This window comes from Populus nigra, chromosome 8, assembly GCF_951802175.1.
Source record: "Populus nigra chromosome 8, ddPopNigr1.1, whole genome shotgun sequence".
Classification (NCBI taxonomy): Eukaryota; Viridiplantae; Streptophyta; class Magnoliopsida; order Malpighiales; family Salicaceae; genus Populus; species Populus nigra.
In genome coordinates, this window is record NC_084859.1 from 18,165,392 (window position 1) to 18,187,429 (window position 22,038).

Consider the following 22,038-nt stretch of genomic DNA (forward strand, 5'->3'; position numbering starts at 1 on the left):
ATAAAAAAAGAAAAGAAAAACAAGTATGCTACTCTTAAAAATTAAAATAATATTTTTTTATTTTTTAAAAATTATTTTTGATATCAACACATTAAAATAATCTAAAAACACCAAAAATATTAATTTGAAGCAAAGAAAAAAATAAAATTTTTTTATTTTTTTTAAAAGCAATTTTGAAACGCAGAAACAAACAGGAAAAAGAGGTCTCGTGTTTTAACTGTTTTTTAAGAAAAAATATTTTTTTTCTTCAATTTTTTTTGTTTTATTATCTTTTTAAAGTATAAATATAAATAAATAAAAAATATATTATTTTAATATATTTTCAAATAAAAATACTTTTAAAAAAAAAGTTTATATCACTGCTTTAAACACCTTGTATTAACCTCTCTTATTGTTTTAAAAGAAATGTATCCTATAAATAAAGGTAGCTTGCACGCAAGAGTCACTCAATGGCCAACTAAATAATCTATTGTTAATATCAATCATGTATATAGAAAAAGATCAACAATAATATTTATAAAAATCTTGATACTCAAGTTATTAATTTAACTATAAAATTAAATAATGTAATAATTTGATTTAAAAAATTATAGAACAAAAAACATTTGATACAATTAACTAAAACAAATAAGTTATAAATACCGTATAAAAAAAATCACTGAAAACTCATTGTCATTACACTTAGGATAATGCCCACCACACTTTATTGAGACCCCACTACAAAAAAAAAGAAAAAAAAAGAAAGCATGGGGATACTAAAAGATGTGTTACTAGAGACGTCACAGGATTAAAAAAAGTAATTTTTTATTTATATTTAACCAATCAATTTTATTTAACTTTGAAATAAAATATATTTATAATAAATAAAAAATAATAATAAATAAAACCCAATTAAATAAGAAGACAAATGATAAAACAAAAGAAAAAAAAAGTATAATCGCTAATTAAACAAATTTCAAAAGATAAAGCTGAAAAAACAGATGATGCCGACTCTTAAAAAGTAAAATGGCTGAATCCAGTGATTAACCAGCCACTTTGAATGTCTGTCCAATCAGTCAATTCCATCTCTACTGATTTTTATTTGTTTCTGCAATTTCTTGGATTTCTTTTACTTTATTTCTTTTTTTCCATGAAATCAATGCCAAAATCATTACTTGTAATAAATACAATTACACAGATTAATTATGTTAATCAGTCTCGACCTTCTATTGATAACTCTTTTTTATATATAATTAATATGATTATTTGGAGCAACTTTTATGTATCTTGATTAATTCTATGAGTTTTAAAATTAATAATCATATAAATTTTTAATAACTCTAAAATTTATAAGACTTAAACTAATAATTTTTAAATAATGAATTTAAAAACTGACCAATTGATAAATATCCCTAAAGAATAATTATGATCACCGGTCTTTGTTTCATGTATTCTTAACGATATGATAAAAGCTTTTTCTATTTTTTTATTAACAGGAAATTCTCTTCATGATTTATATATTCCTGTTCTCTCCCGGCTTTTACCCTTTCGAAACACGTGGGAGAAAAAGCCGTCCACGAGGTAGTGGGCTTTCCCCTTCGCTGCACTGACTTTATAGAGCTCCTTGATTACCATTCATGGCTACTAGCTGTTTTTTTAAATATATTGTTTTTTAAATGTTTTATTAATACAAAAGCACTCTATATACTTTGATTGAAAGCAAAGGTAATTATTGATATGATTAGGATCGAGAAGAGAAGTGTAATACAATTTTGAACACTGCTCAAGCGGAAACCCTAGGGGAAAAGTTTGTGATTCACAGGCTAGCATTTCCATCACATGATCTAATTATAAAGGACCAAATTGAAGCGGCAGTGTTAGCTGCAAGGTCAGCATATAAGATCACAAACTTTGAAGACTGATTCGAGACTGAGGTGAAATTGGAAGACTGATATGTAAAGGACTAAATAATAATAATAATAATAATAATAATAATAATAATTGGAGTGTATATGAAAAATAAAAAAGAAATGAGAAGGTACAGCAATTCCTTCTGGATAAAGCACAACCCATCCAAACAAATCCACACACAAGCCTCTCATTTTCTCTCTACACTAAACAAATTTTTACACATCAAAACTCTATTAATAGAAGCGATCGCCGCGTCCAGCGCTTCCTTTATATTCACTATCTTGAAAGAATTTCCCGAGAACAAACGAATCTTTGCCTATTTTTCATAACTCATCCTCGAGAACTCTGTGTGTGGATAAAAGTTTGTGTTGGTCCACTTTCTTCCATTTTATCGAAACCCAAAATCACGCTGGTCTTAACATCTCTAAACTCCCTATCTACACAGAGAGATAATTAGCCAAGGTTGTCAAATTTTTCAAGGTTTAAGATTTCTGTTAAGAATCTAATAATCAAGAAATCGATAAAAATGATGCGAAGACAGAATCAAGATCAACAATCTCGTGTACTCGACGAGCTATCAGCGTTAGTATTCAATCTCCTCCGTTCACCATCGACGCCGATCTCGTTTTCTGATCAGTTTCCGGTGCCCTCCACGTCGGTGAGGAGGAGGTTGCCGGGAATAACGCCAGGGGGGTTCGCGTCGTTGTTATTAGGGATATCGTTGGCTTTGATGTTATGTGGATCGGTTACCTTTTTTATTGGGTTTTTGTTGATGCCTTGGGTTCTTGGATTGGTTATGGTGTTTTATGTTGCTGGGATTGTTTCTACTGTCTCCATGCTGGGCCGCTCTATTCTTTGTTACGCCACGACTCCTTCTCCTCGAAAGGAGAGTCCTGGTAATTAATCAAGAATTCCCTCTTTTGTTCTTTTGGATTGTTATGATTTGTGTGTGTTTTGTCTGCTTGTGTGTTAATTTCATGAAATCTTTTAAGGAATCTTGGTTGGATTCGTTTGGATATTGTGCTACTTTTCGTTGTCTATGTTTGTGCTCTTGTAAGGCTGTAAGTGGTGAAGAGAAGCAGCTCTGTTTTGTTAATTTGTATTTGGATGTGTTGGTCGGTAAACTTAGGAGGTTTTTTGGAATCGTGAAGATTGATAGGTTGAAAATGGATGTGCCATATCCTGCAGATTAATGTTTCTGTATGTGCTGATTGAATTATTATTATCTAATAAAACTGAAAAGGAGAATTTTTATTTTTTTAACTTTCCTTTTTATGGCTTCATCTTGATCAAAAAGGTCTAACTATCCTTAACTTTTTTTAGCCTCGGATTGTCGATTCTTTTGTTAACAGGAGTTATATTTTGGGATTTTGGAAACCATGTTGGATAGAAGATGTTTTCTTCGGAAGAAAATTCCCTCATTTCTGGAGCTAGAATGACAAGATTTCTCGAACCAATTCTTTAAAACACATTATCATTCATTTCATCCTGTCTATCTCTTTCCGTTCTGGTAAACCTGCTTTCTTGCTACCTGCCTTGCTATCTAACATTTAATACTGCTGTTATTTAGAACTCAACATTGGAATGCTGGCTAGATACTGAACACGAGGATGAGGAATAACTCAGTTTTGGATCTTGGGTTTCGGTTCATTTAGGGTGAAAATTTGTATTGATTAAACTTTAAAGGCATGTCCATATCTGTAGTTGGCGGAGTTTGATAGGAGATGGCTATTTTGACAAATAAATGGAATAAATTGAAGCTTGTTACTCCTGGCTCATAACTTTTTTGAATAAGGCTAGTTAAATTTGACTTTTAATTTGAGCTTTATCCACATTCAAATTTAATTGAGATGTGCTTTGATGGTGGTAGTGATGCGCTTGGCGTGTCCACGTATTCATAATGCATGAGAATATATTTACTGCTAAATAAATCTTCTGAATGCAGATCAAATCCAGGAAAAATTAGATTTGCTAGGAACAATTAAACATATTTGACAAGAATTTAGGGGCATCAGTCATTCTCGTTTTTCCTGGTCTAACATAGAACTATAGGAAGTTGTGTTGATTTATGGGAAGATGATAAATATGGCATGTTTTCTATGGATCTATTTCTCTATACTTTTGTACACGTGTATGTCATTGTTTTTCCTTATTGAATACACAGATTATATGCATGTTGGTGTGTAGATTAATTCTTTTTTCCTTTTCTTGGCGTGACTGCAGCATGGAAACTTTTGTGAATGCAAAGTGGTTCAGAGAGCTGAACTGTATACGGGAGTATTGAGCAGCACTAATGTTCTAGTGAATGGTGCTGCGTATATATGAAATTACCCAGCTTTTTCATGAATTGACAGGAATTGTGGATAACTGTGTTTCCTGATGGCTTAAAATTGTGGATATGACTTATTTTATCAATTAGAAATGGTGAATATTAAGGTCTTAAGAACTTGTGTAATGAATTCTTACTTGTGGGAGGAAATGGGAGAGTTGTTCCCGGGTTCTTTCTGATATTTATTCAGCAATATATCAGCATTACCATTTTATCTTATTTCATCTGTATTATTTTCTTGTAACCATATTTAATTCTAAAGAGGAAGGAGAGATGATCGAGATACTGAATGAGGTTTTTTCTTTTTGTGAATCTAACGAGATAAAGTCGAGATTTCACATGACGATTACCATTTTTTTCAGTTCCAATTTTTTTTTTTTCATTTGTTGTTGTTTGATGAAATTCTGAATCCACTCTGGTATAGTTCGATGCTCAGAATCTCTATGCTAAATCGAAAATGGAAGGAGACGGGTTTTTTTTTAAAAAAAAAAAATCATATAGAAGTGTTCGTCATGTTCAGAACATCAAGAAGCAAAAAGACCCGCTGTCACTCGGAGTAAAGCTGTGCATGTATTATATCATATTTGCATAGACTGCAGTCCAATTATTTAATAGGAAAATTGAAGGTTACCAAGCATGTCGTAATTAAGAGACCATAGCAAATTACGTTCGGTAAGTGCTATTTGCAGTATATGTACAGGCGTTAGCCTACTGGATAGAAAAGACAACTCTTAAGGTCGACTGTGCTGTAGGCCTATGCCCTTTGAAGCTGGCGGCATCACTAGTCAATTGGATCAGAGCATGGTTACACGTCATACAGTCGGATAAAAGCTTGGAAATATGGGATGGAACCTTCTGCAGAAATAATAAATAAGGCAGGCCAATAGTTTGATCACAATTGTCCTTTTCTTTTTCTTTTTCTTTTCTTTTTATAGATTTGAACAGTTGTCCCTTATCCTGCTGTTAGTTAGTTGGATCAAATCTCTTGAAGTTTAAAGATTCTTTCAAATTCAAACTTCTGGATATGATGATCTCAAGGCCATTTACTCCGAAGAGCCTTGTAAGTATAAGATTAGGACAAGCTTCTCGTAAGTTCTGGTAACGGTTTTGTCTCTTTGTACAGAGGAAGGGGCACAGGTGTGATCATCTGTCAAGTGAACGGTGGAATTCAATGTTCATCCCGTGTCAATGGCCAATATTGGTGGCACTTTCACCGCATACGGTGTTGCTACTGGCCCAAACCTTTTGCATATGATAATGTAATGCTCTCCCGAATAAAAAATAACTAAATTGACATTTCAATTCTAAAAGAGTTTTTTTGTTTGGAATCCTTTTCAATGCATTTATTTGAAATTCAATTGCTAAAAAAATAACTATAAACAAATAAAAAGAGAGACTTTTGATTTATCAAAATAGTTTCTTTTAAAATTGACATTAAAAATAATAATTCAAAAATACTTTTAACAACACAACAAACCAAATGACATGTTAGATATTCTTAGCAGCGTGTCTATGACTCTATATATATTAGTTTGAACTCCTCTAAAAGAAAATGACATGTTTGACATTTCGGTACTATATTTTTGCCGATCATTTCCTTAAAAAAATGGTAAGCCCACTTGCTTTTGTTTGCTTTGCAAAGACCATGAATTAAAAGGGCATAGGCTGATTTATCAAGACTTAGCATATGCTTGTTCACTATGTCCACAAATTCATATCCTCAGTTCTAAAGCATACCTTAAGCAATCGGTAAAGCACCTGACCATCAAACTTGCAGGGTGCCACAGTTTCTGATAAATCAGATCTAGAGTCATATCACTTTTCTATTAACACTTTGGTATGGAGCCATATCATTCATTTAAATGGCGTCAGGCCAACTATGGCCTGACGCCATATAAACACAACAAGGCACAAGGAGCATGCATAGGGCTCCCCATGCCTGGCCGTCAGCATCTAGCCCTCAGCGACCCGCGTCAATACCTCAAGGGTTTGATATCCTGCCACGCTCACATCTTTTGGACGTAACTCCCAACCATGCTCGGCCCTCCCCGACTTAGCTCCTTGTTGGTCTCAATCCTTCTTGTGCCTGGAACTTTGTCAAGCCCAAAGCTCGGTGGGCCCGACACTATACCAAACCATCCTTAGAATTTTTTATTGAGCCCAGGCTCTATGTTTGCACCCCTCGCCCATGCTTCACGCCCGTCTCCCCGCATCACGCCTTGTGCATGTCTTCCCCTGCACTGCTAGGCATACAAAAGTTTTTCATAACCTACCATGTCTCCATCTCTTAATTAATAAATTAAATGAAAGACATGTGAGTGGTTGCGGAGGTAGGCTGAGTAGAACATAACTCATGATGAAAAATTAATTTATAAGGGTGTAGCCCTTCACTTTAACAAAAAAATAAGGTTCAGAGACTATAAATACCTTTTAAATTATTTAGATAAAGAGTTAATAATTTTTCTATTCTTAATATTTATGTATATATATTTTCAGAGTATCTCTCTCTAAAATATCATTGCATTCTCTTTCTCTCTATAAAAATATTTATTTAAACATCTGGGAGTCGCATAACCTACCATAGAGAACCTTTTACAAGTACATAGCCTTCATAATTAAGCTACAACTATTTTGGCTAAGAAAAGTATTTTGGCTAAGAAAAGTGAAGCATATTATAAAAAATAAGTGATTAACTAATTTATCCATTCATAAAAACCTTATTCCCAAGCACTTTAGATTTTCGGACATCATCGGTTTCCATCTCCCGGAGAAGAGCAAGCTGGGCCTTTGATACTTGACCATGATGACAAAGCATAGAAATCATGGAATTATAGGTAGATGTATTACGAGAGACCATTCTCCTAAAAAACATTAAATCACTGTATTTAACATCTTCTAAAAAACATCATCGGTTTCCATCTCCCGGAGAAGATCGGGCCATAAAAGCGACGATAGTGGTGTAAGAAACAACATTTGATTTGATGGGCACCAAACATGCTCGGCTGTAGAATGAATATAAAGATGGTAAAAATATTACAAGTATAGTAGTTAAAAAATAGTAAATATAAGGGTTTTTGTAATAAAAACATATTTTTTAATAAAAAGAAATGATTTTGAAGATGAAATAGCCAAAATTGTTAATTCAATTTATTTCCAAAAGTATTCTAAATAATATGGTTGAGTTCAATTATAATTTAATATTTTACTCTAAATATAAAATTTATAATAAGTTATCAATTGAATTGCATTTGGTTACAAACATACTATAAATCTTTTTTATTTATAACTACATTTGAAATTAGTGAGTTTCACTTTCGTATTTTATTACGGTACAAAAGAATTCTACTACTTTATTCAATCCCGATGATAATGATAGGTGGCCATGTTTTGAGCATATTCTAAACTCCCCTCTATATTATTAACCAAGTTGTGCTATAAGGTATTCCTACCACCACCAACGACCCAATCTGGCGGCTATAATCGTCTAGTGCTTTTAAAAAGGAAGTCAAATAGTGAGAAGTCGTCCTTGGAATCGAACGAGAAAAAGAAAAGGTACATAAATTTAAAAAACAATTATTAGGATTGTATTGAAAATTTTTTTAAAAAAAAACTCATAAAAATTCTCTCCACTCCCTTTTTTTCTCTAGTAGTAAACATATTTTCCTAGATTGGTAGAGTAAAAGAGAGGTATTAATAAGACTTTTATGAAATTTTTTCTTCATTTTCTTAATAATGAAGTGGCACATATAAAAATTAATATTGTATAGGATAACAAATGAAAGATTTTTTTAATTATTTATTTCTTTATTTAAATATAGAGAAGTTATTAATTTCAATTTAATCCGTAGAAAAAGATATATTTTTCCTCTCTAGAGAAGACATCGAAGAAATCTTGATTTTTCAATGTAAAATTTAAACTTGTTTGATTTTTTTTTATGAAGAAGTGAATTATTAAAAGAGATGATAATTATATTTCAAATTGATGTTTTAGAAAAGTAATTTTACTCTTCAAACAAAGATTATTACTTTTTGTTTTAAATTAAATACATATAAAATTAATTCCTTATTATATCTCAATAATCATTATTAATAATAAAATTATTTTTTATATTCACAATGAACACACTAAACATCTTTAAAAATCAATTTTTACATTTTAAAAAATCACGATTATAATATTTAATATTCATTTTTTTAATCTCGTAACAAACCATATCTAAATGATGTTAGTTTAGTTAGATGAGAACTAGAAAATCAACAGCTTTCACACAATAGCATAGCTTTTTATATATTCAAGAGAAGCTTATCAATATCATCGACCATACGCAATTCCACTGATGGGAGTCCCGTACCAAGAATCGAATCCATGTGGTTTTCAACTACAAAATTCTACCAAAAATAATTTTAAATTTTAAAAAGATGCCGTGTTGTTATGTGCTCACGGGATAGGAGGAGATGAGGCCACCGGCCACCATCCTCCCCACGGTGTCCAGCGACGAGAGCGTCCAACATCACTCTCAAACATTCAAAAACCAGAGTAGAAACCACTTCACGCATGTCATTAGTGCCATACTCTTTCAGCAAAAAGAAAAAAGAAAGACTCAACGCAACTAGGAAATAGATGGGAGATATGTAGAATCTAAGCTTTTAGTTGGTAATCGGCTGAAGTAATATAAATCAATTAACAACAACGAAAATCAAAGAAAAAAACAAGAGAACCACCGGCAAAGAAAAGCAAGCGCCCAGTTAACGCAATACAAGACATCAGGGCAGACCATGAAACAGATATTCATGCTTCAGACAGTGAAACAGATTATGGGGGTGATCAACTTTGTAAAAAAGGAAAATAAAGGAGATATCTTTAGCATTATTTGGCTATCCTGTGTAAATGTGAACACCAATAGCAATGAGAAAGATGGTTATGAGGCCGAAGAAGATGATGGTATGGACCAATATCGACAACGCACTTGTCTGCATATTCCCAAACTCAACAACTCTGCTCCTCCCTGGCAACTGGAATAGCAATCCTGGACTTAAAAGCACAAACAGCACCACTGCTATCACCACTGGCCCCCAGTCTGACATCGCCTCCTTCTTTTGTTTTTTTCCGGGTGTTGATGTTTTATAGAAATACGGCGAACTGCAGCTCTGATATCAAACTCTCTATTAATACAGGGAAGGGCGAAGGTATTACAAGACTTCTTTGTTGATGAATTGAGAAAGAACGAAACGAATATTTAAGTAGATTAAAAGAAGCAAAGGGCATCAGTAGAGAACAAGAAATATAAAAGAAAAGGAAATCTAATTCTAGCAGCAGACAATATACTCCAATGTCACATTCGGTACACTCTGGATAGATGCGGAACCAATGCACGTGGCAGCTTTATTTGTTTCGCTGCTTCTAGTTAAAGATTTTTTTTTTTTAACAATGACAGAGGTTAAAAAACTACACGAGAACTATCACAATTTTAACAGAATCACGTTTATGAATTTCAGTTTTGTATACCACTGTTTCTCGATAAAAGTTGTTTATTTATGTTTTAAAATGTATTTTTTTATGTTAATTAATTATTCTGAACAAAAAAACAACCTAGATTTTATGGATATCTAGTAATTAAAATATAAAAAGATAAGGTGACATTGTAGGAAAAAAAAAATGAAAGAATAGTTCATTAGAAACATATTGGGCCTCTGTTTTCGATACAACTGGTATTATTAAAAAGATTTCAACAAGATAATTCTTATTACATATTGAAAAACTATCAAATGAGATCTTAATTAACCCTAAATTAATCTCAAATAAAATCCTTAATCAACTATAACCTTGTGAGGTGGTCTTGTATTAAGATGTGATTAGAATCGTCTCGTCGAGATCTTTCAATAGTATTAGGTGAGTCGAAAAGGGAGTTATAATGTGTTCTTTATGATCCTTTTTTTCTTTATCTTTTTCATTCTTTCTTATATCACATTAGCTTTCTGCTCTTCGTTTTTTGGTAATTGGATTTTGAATTTCATCTCTTGATTAATGAATTTTTTTAAAGTTTTAGGTTGATTTTTATGATAGACATAGATTTGATTGTATTTATTTTCCCAAAATTTTTACCAAACTATGTTAGAATGTTAAAAGACCCCTAATTAAATCGATATATTTTGTTAATCATATAGTTTATCAGGGTATCACATCCATGCATCCTTTGCCTTTTATATTGGATCCAAATACCTATTTAAAATGACATTTCGTACTTTTGTTATTAGATGGGACATCCTAATTCCCCTTTTGTTTTGATTTTGTCTCTCTCATTTCGCTAAAGAATTTACACGAATAATCGTTGAAGGTTTATGTGTGTTTTGATTCCTAAATGAATTTTTTCGATAAAAACTAATAATTATATTAATACCGATCTCGAATTTAAGGCTCTTATTTATTTTCAATATCAATTTGAAACTCTATTTCGTAGAAAAACACTAAATTAATTTAGTTTTTTTATAAAAAAAAACATATATATTTTTTCAATGACTTAAATTGGTTTTACCAACTTCAACACATAAACACATTATTATATATTGCACAAGCATTCAAGACGCTTATGCTTATCACCACCGAAAGCAGCTCAGTCGTGACTAGTTCTTTTACATGACAAAGGCCACATTCATCATCAAGTTCTTAAACTGATTGAACCGAACTAAACCGGTTTAACTAACCAGCACTTAAACCCTAAAGTAACATTCACCTATTAGCCACCCCTCAAGTAACATTCACCCATCAACCCCTCTTTCCTTATTTGCATATCTCATTATCTCTCACTTTACTCTTTGATTTTTCTCTCCTCTCTCTACTCTCTATGAGACTTTTGTCTTGCTGTGACTTCTTCCTAAAAAGCACGAGTTATTGAGAAAGTAGAGATTAATCAACAATGGTTTTTTTATGAGAGATATGTGTTTGTTTGTTTTTGTTGGATTCTGGTGGATGGAACCCTGATCCTCTCTCTCCTTTTCTTGTTCTTTCTTGTTCTTCCCCTCTCTGGTTTTTGAGTTTTCCATTTCTCTGGTCTTTAGGTTCCCTCCTTTTCTGTCTCTCTAGGTTTGTTTCCTCTTTCCCCCTTTGATTTTATAAGGCCAAATCTCGAGAGAAATTCAATCCTTATCTTCCTGAGATGGAGATCTTGTATGCTGATAATTAAGTTATTTTTTTTGCTCCGTGTTTGGTGATATAAGAACACCAACAATGCTGTCATTGTTAGACTGTTGGTGATGAGTTTCCTTAACATTAATGACTCATCGTGGGGTGAAGGAAACTAGGACAAAATGAGATTTGTGGTAGATAACCTGGTTTACAATGTGTATTGGATTTTATTGTGTTGATGGTTCTAATAGAGGCCAACATTTTTTTTTTAGGCGGGTTCTTCTATTCTAGAGGAGGAAGAGGATGAACAGTGTTGGTAGAGGACCAATGGGTTTGAGCCGGTTTTGAAGGGAAAAAAACCGAACCGAACCGAAATTAATCGGTTTGAACCGGTTTGAACCGGTTTTCGGTTCGGTTTGGTTCAAAAAAATTTTAAAAAACCGGTTTGGTTGTTTATTTTGATTTAAAACCGGACCGAATCGAAAATGCTCAATCCTATGTTTTATATATATTATACAAAAAAATCTACGGGGTCTTAGCACCAGACACATAATATTATTTTGTATTGTTATATTAAAATTATTATTATTTACCTCTCCATTGAAAAAATAAGCTTTACTTTGGGGTACAATAATCTTCTAAAAAACATCAATTGATCATTGTTAATTTAGGAAAGGTAGAGTGATGTTTTTGCACAAAATATAAATAATAAAATAACTATATTACCCTTTTAAAAAAAGTAAATAAATTACTATCATGTAAGGGTTTTTTTTCTTTCTAATTTACTTTAATTACTGCACCCTTGAAACCAAAATTTGTAAAGCTACCATGTGAGCTTTTTGGACTTTTACGCTGATTTTTTTTTGTTATATAGAATATTAAAGAGGATTAGTTTGGTCTTTTTAGGGATATAAGAAAAGAGTTATAGGCAGTTGAGAAACACGTACTAGAGTGTGGAGGACGACTGCCACATCTAAGCGACGTGTGTGCCTTCTCTGATGGTCAAAAACACTTGACCACCATGTAACCAACACCGTCAAGTGAAGACTGAAGATGTTTCTAATAAGGTGATGCATGTATTGTTTTTCATGGCAGTTGGGGAAGGATCAAATTTTTTCTTCCCCTCTCTTTTCTATCTCATGGCTATGAGATTCGTGCAAGTTAGTCAAGCAAAAAATAAAAAGTGTTCTTCCTGTTTTATTATTATTTTAATTATTATCCTTAATTTTTTAATTGATATTTGATTGTCTTTTTAAACCCTTTTTATAATTGATTTTTTTATAATTTTATTTTTTAAAATCTATTTTAATTTATTTTTTTATTAGATTTGATCTTCATTATTTTAATTATTATTTTTTTATTTTCAATTTCATCCATTTAGATTTGATTTGATTTTTACATTAGATTTGATCTTTATTCTTTTAGTTGTTATGTTTTTTTCTTTTTAATTTAATCCCTTAAAATTTAATTTTATTTTATTTTTATATCAATTTGGTCTTATTCTTTTAATTGTTATTTTTTATACTTTTATTTTTTAATTTTATCCTTCATTATTTATTTTATTTTTATGTTGAATTTGATCATCATTCTTTCAATTTTTTTTCTTTTTATTTTTTAATTAAATTTATTTTTCTGATTTTATCTTTCAATATTTAATTAGTTTTGAATTTAAATCATAATTTTTTCTGATGCGGTGATCTTTATCTTATGATCCAAGTTAAAATTGTGAGGTGTTAACCCGAATCAACATTGGTCTTTTTCCTTTTTTTTTATTTTTTGTATTTTTTTACCCTTCAACATTGAACTTATTGAAAATTAAACTCTTTTTTTTTTCACTTGCTTTATGTGAAGATAGCCCAACCTCACAACTCGAGTCGCGAGTTTACCATGCTAACTCGGATAAGTTAAGCCAACATGCACCCGCCTCTCTTTTTTCGGCCCATTGATTTTTTATATCCTTTTTTTATTTTGATGATTTCATCCTTTTATTTTAATTTTATTGGATTTTTTGTTAGATTTTTAAAATAAATTTTAGACAAGTCTTTTGCATTTTTATGGTGTTTCTTTGCTAGAATATTATTTATTTTTAGTGTATGGCCTATTTGTATTTTTTAAAAAAAAATTATTTGAATTATTCTCAACCCCTTAAAATTAAAAATTAATTAATTCTTTCATTGTTTGTTTGTTTTTTTAAGTTTTTTTTTTATTTTAGGCAAGAAATCCTCAATTTCAAAAAAATTAAAGTTTTTTTTTTTGTTTTAGGCTAGCGCATCACCTTTATTTTTTTTTTCTTTTTTGAAAGAAGTGGATTGTTGTCTAGTATAAAGAAAAATCTTATGTATATGATTGATGTTTGTTTAGAAAAAAAAATGATTTTTAAAATAAAAAGATGTTACATTTAATAGGTTCAGTATGTAGATTGCGAGTTAGCTGCTTAACTCTAATTAACCTAAAAAAATTTTAGATTGATTTTTTTTATTTCTAGTATAAGCCATTATATTTTTTTTTTCTAAAAAGAATTATTTTCCTGACCAGAGGCAAGCGCGTCATTAGCTACTTATAACCTCCTTGAGTGTTCCATTTTGCTCAATAATCTTGCTCAAAATTAACCTGTTTGCGAATTGGTCAAGTGCATTAACGTCACACTTGAAGTTTTCTGTTTTTTGGAGTTTATTGAAGATGAAGATCGGGATCCCACTCGTTTTATGTTTAATGATTTTTTATGCCTTTCATTCTCTCTGTTGAATGCTTTCGCATAAGTTTTTTGCTATTTTGAAATGTTTCCATGGTGAGCCATCAAAAGAAATCAGAAATTTGTGCCCCCCCTCTACCTGTGTTCATAGCACTGGCAGTCCAGCAGCTGGAAGTCCAGATTCTTGCAAGATCAGTCTTATGAACACCCACACAAGCAGTGCCAATTGATTTATAGCAATTCCATCGCCATTTATATAACGAAATAACTAAAATACTCAATAAGAACAATTAAGATACTAATCGAAGTCATGCATCACAAATCCTTAACTTTCAGTTACAAAGCAAGCAATAGCAATGCTCCGCACGTTACATTTATGACAATCAATCAAACCCCCTCTAAAATGGAAGAAAATAATATCTTGATATAACTTGCAAACAATGGAATAGACTACGTTTGACAGAGAAGCAAAGTCCAAAAAACACCTTGAATTTATTACCCTTGATCTTGTTTTTCAACTGGGGGGGGGGGGGCAAGTCAATTGCTTAAGCAATGAAGTAGTGCTAACCGAGGTACAAGTGAACCTTAACAGCCAGCAGGAAAACGCAAATGAGAGCAAAGTACAGAAGAGTATGAACCATAATTGATGCACCGCTTGTCTGGAAATTGCCAAACTCAATGCTTCGATGGCGCCCTGGTACCTGAAACAACAGCCCTGGAGTTAACAGAATGAACAGCACCACGGCCATAAACACCGGACCCCAGTCTGACATTTTGCTTAGTCTTTTCAACTCGGTCTCGGCCCTGGTCTTTCTTTGTAGAGAATGAGAAAGCTATGATGAAGATTTTAGGATTGTAGAGGGGTTTTTATATGGATGGAAAAGGAGGAGATCATGAGGGAGTGCTGTGTGGGGCGGAACTTGGTAGATGAAGTCATTTTGGATTCTCTGCCCTCCAACTCCATCTCATTTCTCAAACCGGTGGTCATTGCCTTTCGCATGTGACAATCCTTTTCTTCTTGCTATCTCTCCTCTCTTTTTTTTTTAATCTATTTAATGCTATTCCATTAAATTACTACCATGTACATAAGATTTCTGTCATAGAGCTGGTTGAAAAAGAAAATAATTATTTGGAATTCAATATGGAATCTTTTTTAAAAAAATAAATTAAAATCATTTTAATAAAAATAATTGACCTAATTTGTTCATGAATTGATTAAATAATATAATAATCTAAGCTTTCTTAGATCAAATTCTTAACCAAGTATAATCATTGTTTATTAATATTTGAAATTGTGATGGTTATCCTCAATTAAAGTGTTTTCATTGCAAAATTGATATTATATTATTAGAATTTTAAGGAATGTCATTGTAATTTTACTTGCTTTAAAAGGACATTGTTGTGGATATATAATTAATGCGATTATAGAAAGAGGATAGCAATTAATTAATGTGATATAATTACTACCGATTTCCAAAACAAAAGGTGCTGTAATTTTACCATTTTTCTATAAATGACACCGTATTGGCTGGTCTTCTTCCCCTGGGAAAAGGAAAACCAGTCGTTGCTATTAGTCATCATCTGGGTAATATACCATTTGCGGAACACTTCCTACGATTCATCATACTTTGCGAGGGAAAAAAAGGGCAGTTATTCATCTAAGTTTTCTGATTGGTAAATCTCCACACCGCTCCCTATGCTCTAGCCATACTCCTCTTTCAATTACGAGAAACATCCTACTTTATATCAAACTATTATTTTTTGTTCTTCTTCTAGATGTATCATAAGCACAAGGGTTTAATTATGCATGGTCAAGGTGTGTCGGTTAATTAATTAATTAATTAATCTATTTGCATTACTTGGATAACTAAATCTGGAACGAGTTTAAAACAAGTTTAAGGATTAAAGGGCACTTAATTAAAGATATTATCTATAGGTGGTGGTTCGTGTAAGAATAACTTGCTCATTAATCATGCTTCCTTTTCCCATGTTTTATACACTTTTTTTCTTTAGCATGTATATGTTGAGTCCACTCTTTAATTCACGACACATACATTAATCGAATGTGTCATGTCCAAGCAAATTAAAGGACTGCCAGAGGAGTGATGTGACAACATGTGCAGTAATGGGTGATCTTACACGGATATTTTTTGTGTGCCGAGGAAGTTAAGGGAATAGCTAGAAAGACCCACATGTCCAATTGCCTTTTTTTAGAGTGCTTGGATTCAGAAATGGTATATCTGATTAAGTAAAAGGCTACGTTTTGAAATACTTTTTATTTAAATAATATATTTTTTAAAATTTATTTTTAATATCAACATTTCAAAATAATTTTAAAAAACTAAAATAAATTTAATTTTTAAAGCAACAACATTTTAACTGCAGTGCAAAACACGGCCAAGACTTCGTCAAAATTTCTCAACAATTGAATTGTGCTGGCGGTTTTGTTTGGTGCACTGGGGGACCAGTTTGCCCTCTCATCCCGTACTCGACAGCTATTAATGTCAGGAAAGGAGATTGGCTTCCAGACTTCATATCCGACAAATGTATGGATGTGATGTCAAATGACCATAATGATTAATTCGTTAAAGAAAAATTGAAAAGTAAAAGACGAATTTGGGTCAGGCTGCCTGGGGCTCCTAGCGCAGCAGGCCTGGCCTAGGAGTTAAGATTTTCCAGAAAAGAAACTAGGCAAAATGATCATGGCTAGTTATTGCTTAGTAGCGGAAAGTCGTCCTCCTTTGTCCACGGCTCTCCTAAACACTAAAGTTACATTTTAAGAGAAATTGTAATTTTTATAATGTAATAAATTTATTATATTTTCATATTTATTTATGTAATTCTTAAAATTACAATATAATGAAGGATTATAATTAAAATAACTCATTATACTATAAGCAATGCATAAAAAATATATGTAATGAACCATTGCGTAATTAAGAAAAATCGTATAGAGAATTAATTACAAAAAAAATCATAATAACAATTAAATGATAGATTATTTAAGTTTTAGACAGAGAAATCTGAATGCCTATGATTAGGTCAACCCAATTGTGCTATGACATGGTAAATAAGAGAAATGATAGATTATTTCCTATGAGCTGACAATAAGTTATGAGTTTTCTCTGAAATCAATCAATACTTCTAAATCATAAAGAAAATAGAAAAGGAAATATTCAAGTTAATTAAGAAGAAGAAGCTATAACTCGATTGGTATCTTTGCAGATTAGTCGTTTCTCATATCTCAATCATCACTAAGATTGATCTTTGATCACACTTTGTTTTTATTTCCTTTTGCACACCTAATGCTAATGTGTAACCTATAACATTTTTTTTTTTGTATTTTAAAAGTGTTTTTTTTAAAAAAAATTAATTATTTTTATTTTTTTATTTACTTCAAATTAATATTTTTTGATGTTTTTGTATAATTTTAATGTACTAATATTAAAAATAATTTTAAAAAAATAAAAAATATTATTTTAATATATTTCAAAATAAAAATTACTTTAAAAAACAACTACAACCCATTTAAATAATTTGGGTGATTTCATTTTTTTCAACCTTTACCACCAGTAATATGCCAAATTAGATAAAAGATGATTGACCTTTCTTCTTCTTCCTTTTTTTGTCTTCTTTTGTTTCAAATGTAAGACCATGCAATATTAGATTAACCTACTCAAGGAAAAAAAAGAGTACTCCATCATGCACGGTCTCTAACCATTAAAAAGAAAATGACGTGAACGGATGGATGGTTTGCACGTTCTTTTTTCTTTCTTTCTGGTTAGACTACGATGCCATAGGTATTTGAAGGAAACATTGAAAAAGACTAGCACGAATAGTTTGGCATATGCTTCTATTTTGTTGAAATTTTTTTTAAATAGCATTATTTAAAAAAAAATTAGCAAAATAATACTTCAATTTTTTTTTAGTAAAATATCACAGTTTATACATATTGCAATTGAGAAACGTGACATTCAAACTTGTCATGATTCAGAAACATAAAATGCAAAACAAATTATAAAATAGGCTGACATATATTACGATAAGGAAAAAGTAGAGATAAGAGGTATAAAAGAAAAAAGCCTCGGAGACACATCAAAGCTCAAATTATAACATCATCAGTACCATTTGAAAGATATCGACGAAATAAATCAACAGACACCAAGTAAAGTCACCAATGTTGATTAGAGTGGATCACACTTGCAACCAAAGACACGCGAGCCACCCGTCATCTTTGGGTGACAAGTGTAGCCCACTCCGATAATTATTGATGACTTTCCTTTATGTTATTAAATTTATCTTGTCATAATCTTTTTTATGATACTAATAGTGTTATAATCAGAGTTTCAATATGCATACAAAATCTTTTTCTTTCGATCATGTCACTATTTTTTGATGTTGTTGAATTTATCTTATCAAGATTTGTTTAATGTATTAGTTGTGTTATGATCGGAGTTTCAGTATGTATCCAAAATCTCTTTCTATTTAACATGTCGTTATTCCCACCATTTTGTTAAGATCTTCTTTTCTTTCTCTCTTATTTTCTCATCATAATTTATTTTAACACATTTTAAAATTTCTCAAACATGTCATTATTCCTACTAGTGACAACTTAATAAGTCATGTTTTCCAATCATGATATGTACAAAATAACATTATTTTGTAATTAAAAAAAAACTATGTTATTTTACTAATTTTATTTTAAAAAAATTCTTAATAAATAAAAAATTCTATCTTGTTGGGAATATTTAGACTTACCACCAGTGTAAACTGCAAACCACACCCATTCTCTAAAGTCTCCCGGTTAATCTCCATCATGAAACGCTTTAAGCAAGTCATGGCACAACATCGTGAGTAAAAACAATGGCTAGTTCTTAGTGTGTTATACCATTAGTTATTATTAACTTGTTGGGCTTCTTATATGTGTCAACGAGCAATATGGAAATATGAATAAATTTATTTTTAACGGTCTAAAAAACTTTTATGACCCTCCTTCATTTGGCACATTCAAGAGAATGAGCACGCTCGAAATGGGGGCTCAATAGTGTACCAAACTCAACCACGCGGGGGCTTGGCAGTGTGCCAAGCCCCGAGCACACTGAGTCTAACGCTAGCCAGACTCATACATGATTGCTAGGGAATGTTGGGTCTGACGCCAACCAAACCCAAACACTTTTGGGCTGAACAATGTTCCAATCCCGACATATGATAGCATTTAATGAGGGATAAGACTCATGAGTTATAAATATAACATAAGACCTTCAAAGTAAAGGTTCATAATCTTCATTCTCTATTGTGTCTATATATATATATATATATATATATATATATATATATATATTAAAGTATCTTTCTCTAGAGTATTTTTGTATTTTCTCTCTTAAAAAAAATACATATTTAAACATCAGAAAATTCTCACCTTCATCAAAAAGAATATTTTACAGGTATTAGTTACAAGTATCTTAACTGTATAATATGGTGTGCAAGTTATGAGTTTTCTCTAAAATCAATCAATGCTTCTAAATCATAAAGAAAATAGAAAAGAAAATATTCATGTTAATTAAAAAGAAGAAAAAGAAGCTATAACTCGATTAGTATCTTTGGAGACTAGTCGTTTCTCATATCTCAATCATCATTGAGATTTATCTTTGGTCACACTTTGTTTTTATTTCCTTTTGCACACCTAATGCTAATTTGTAACCTATAACAATGTTTGTTTTTATATTTTAAAAGTGTTTTTAAAAAATTTTAAATTTATTTTATTTTATTTTACTTTAAATTAATATTTTTTTGATATTTTTATATAATTTTAATATACTGATGTTAAAAATAAGTTTTTAAAAATAAAAAATATTATTTTGATATATTTCCGAGTGAAAATTATTTTAAAAAACAACTACAACTCATGTGAATAATTTCAGTGATATCATTTTTTCAACCCTTACCACCTGTAATATGCCAAATTAGATAAAAGATGATTGACCTTTGTTCTTCTTTTGTTTCAAATGTAAGACCATGCAATATTAGATTAACCTACTCAAGGAAAAAAGGAGAGTACTCCATCATGCACGGTCTCTAACCATTAAAAAGAGAGTATCCATTCTGGAATCCTATATATTACCACCAACTAAGATTTTTGGGACATTACCGTATTCCAGAAGCATCCAGGTTGCATTGCATGCAAATTGAGAAGTCATGGAGACACAATCACAATCCACTCTGATGAAAAGGAAATTTCAATTTAGACGTCAATCTTACAATTTGGATGGCTCCGACAAGCGAGGACAAGGAAACCTCTCAATTGGTCCCACCCACTACCTAGGCAGATGATGAGCTCAATTGCTCGGTAATTGAACGAAACATCATGGACTCATCTTCGTTGTAAGAAAAATCATGTCTTCAGAATGAGCGGTGCATAATCAGCGGCTTGCATTAAGGGTCGGTACAATATTGCAAGTAATAGTAGGGTTAGTTGGATACATACAAGTTAATTTGATTACTTATATTAATAAAAAAATATTATTGAATTATTCAAAACTATTTAAAGTACTAAATTTTTTAAATTTCAAAGAATATATTATTCGATTTACTAGGATAATATCTTTTTATAGTATAAAATCATTAAATTAATGGATTTGTAGTTGACTTTTAATATAATTTTGGCTAGTCAAAGCTTTCCTTCAACTTAATTTTGACTAGCTATTTTTTTTATTTGTATTTTAGTTAAAATTGAAGGATGGAGGTGATAAGTGAAATATTCAAATTATCTAAATCATTTTATAAAATAAAATAAATTTGGGTTGAAAAAAATATTAGGATAAAAGAAATTAAGAATTTAGATAATTAGAGTAATTATATAAAAAAAGTAATTTTACTAATTTTACATTTGAATATTCACCTTTATCTTTAACCTAATTTCAACCTAATAGTGATAAAATCTTATGGTGTTGAAGTTATAACTATTGATATTGTATTAGTTACTTAATAAAATTTACTTTAAAAACAGAGACATATACAAGTTTGAGAGATAATAAAATTTATGACACATAAAAAATAATAAGAATATCTTCACCTAATATTTATTTCTTATACTTACATCTATTTATTTATATAAAGTAAATTTCATTGAATAACTAACATAGAGTGACAATGATTACAACTTAAACACCATTATATTTTTTTCATAATGGCACCCCCATTAGAAATTAACTGTGAACTAGACTTTCTTAATAACTTGTGATAAAATATATCTCAATACTTCTCATGCCACCTCTCAACTAATAAACAAATCCTTATGAAATTGAAAAAGGAAATTGTCTTGCCACCCATATATGTTTGGAAGGAATTATATATATATATATATATATATATATATATATATATGTTAAATAAAATATCAAGAATTTACGTAAGGTTATTTAAAAGTGTGTATGAGTGGAAGGTGTGGTGATTTTTTTTAAAAAATACAATCCTTTTAAAAGTACAAACTACATCTTTTTAAAATAAAAAATACATACTTTTTATTAAAAAAAACCACTTCACCTCCCATCCAAACACACTAAATACAGGGATGCCTCCGATCTAAGAGCGTGTTTGGCAGTGTGGTTGCGGGTGCTTTTCAAATAACTTTTCATGTCAAAATGCATGCCAACGATGTTTTTTCATTTTTTAAAAATTATTTTTAACATCAGCACATCAAAACGATTCAAAACGTACAAACCATATTAAATTTTAGCAAAAAAAAAAAACAAAAAATTTTCAAATTTTTTGGGAACGCGGCCGCAGCCGCGTTCCCAAACGGTCCCTAAATCATATGAAAAGCACGTGAGAATATTTATCTTTGGGATCATCCCTTATCACTATAATCAAAACTACCAGAGAAACATAAATAGGGTTCAGATTTTATAGAATGATGTCAGTGCGCAGATTGCAGATAGGTTCGCCCACCACGCATAAGCAAGCTAAAATGCCTTTATTTAACGGTCAACAATTATATGCATTATG

The 22,038-nt window shown here is 30.9% G+C and overlaps 2 protein-coding genes across 3 annotated transcripts; one reads left to right on the forward strand and one right to left on the reverse strand.

Annotated features, from left to right (window-relative positions):
* The first annotated feature begins 2,023 nt into the window (after nt 1-2,023).
* Nucleotides 2,024-4,438, forward strand: LOC133700478 (uncharacterized). 2 transcript variants are annotated; one of them, XM_062124016.1, is made up of 3 exons: nt 2,024-2,786; nt 3,243-3,400; nt 4,114-4,438. In XM_062124016.1, the coding sequence occupies exons 1-2, from the start codon at nt 2,417-2,419 to the stop codon at nt 3,278-3,280; spliced, it is 408 nt and encodes a 135-aa protein (XP_061980000.1). In that variant the 5' UTR covers nt 2,024-2,416; the 3' UTR covers nt 3,281-3,400; nt 4,114-4,438. The 2 variants fall into 2 exon arrangements, with proteins under 2 accessions (XP_061980000.1, XP_061980001.1); XM_062124017.1 differs by lacking the exon at nt 3,243-3,400 and having other exon boundaries at nt 2,029-2,786.
* A 4,426-nt stretch (nt 4,439-8,864) lies between these two features.
* LOC133701988 (uncharacterized) lies at nt 8,865-15,041 on the reverse strand. The gene is made up of 2 exons (XM_062126175.1): nt 14,603-15,041; nt 8,865-9,375 (listed from the first exon to the last, which is right to left on the reverse strand). The coding sequence occupies exons 1-2, from the start codon at nt 14,805-14,807 to the stop codon at nt 9,095-9,097; spliced, it is 486 nt and encodes a 161-aa protein (XP_061982159.1). The 5' UTR covers nt 14,808-15,041; the 3' UTR covers nt 8,865-9,094.
* Nucleotides 15,042-22,038: the final 6,997 nt, after the last annotated feature.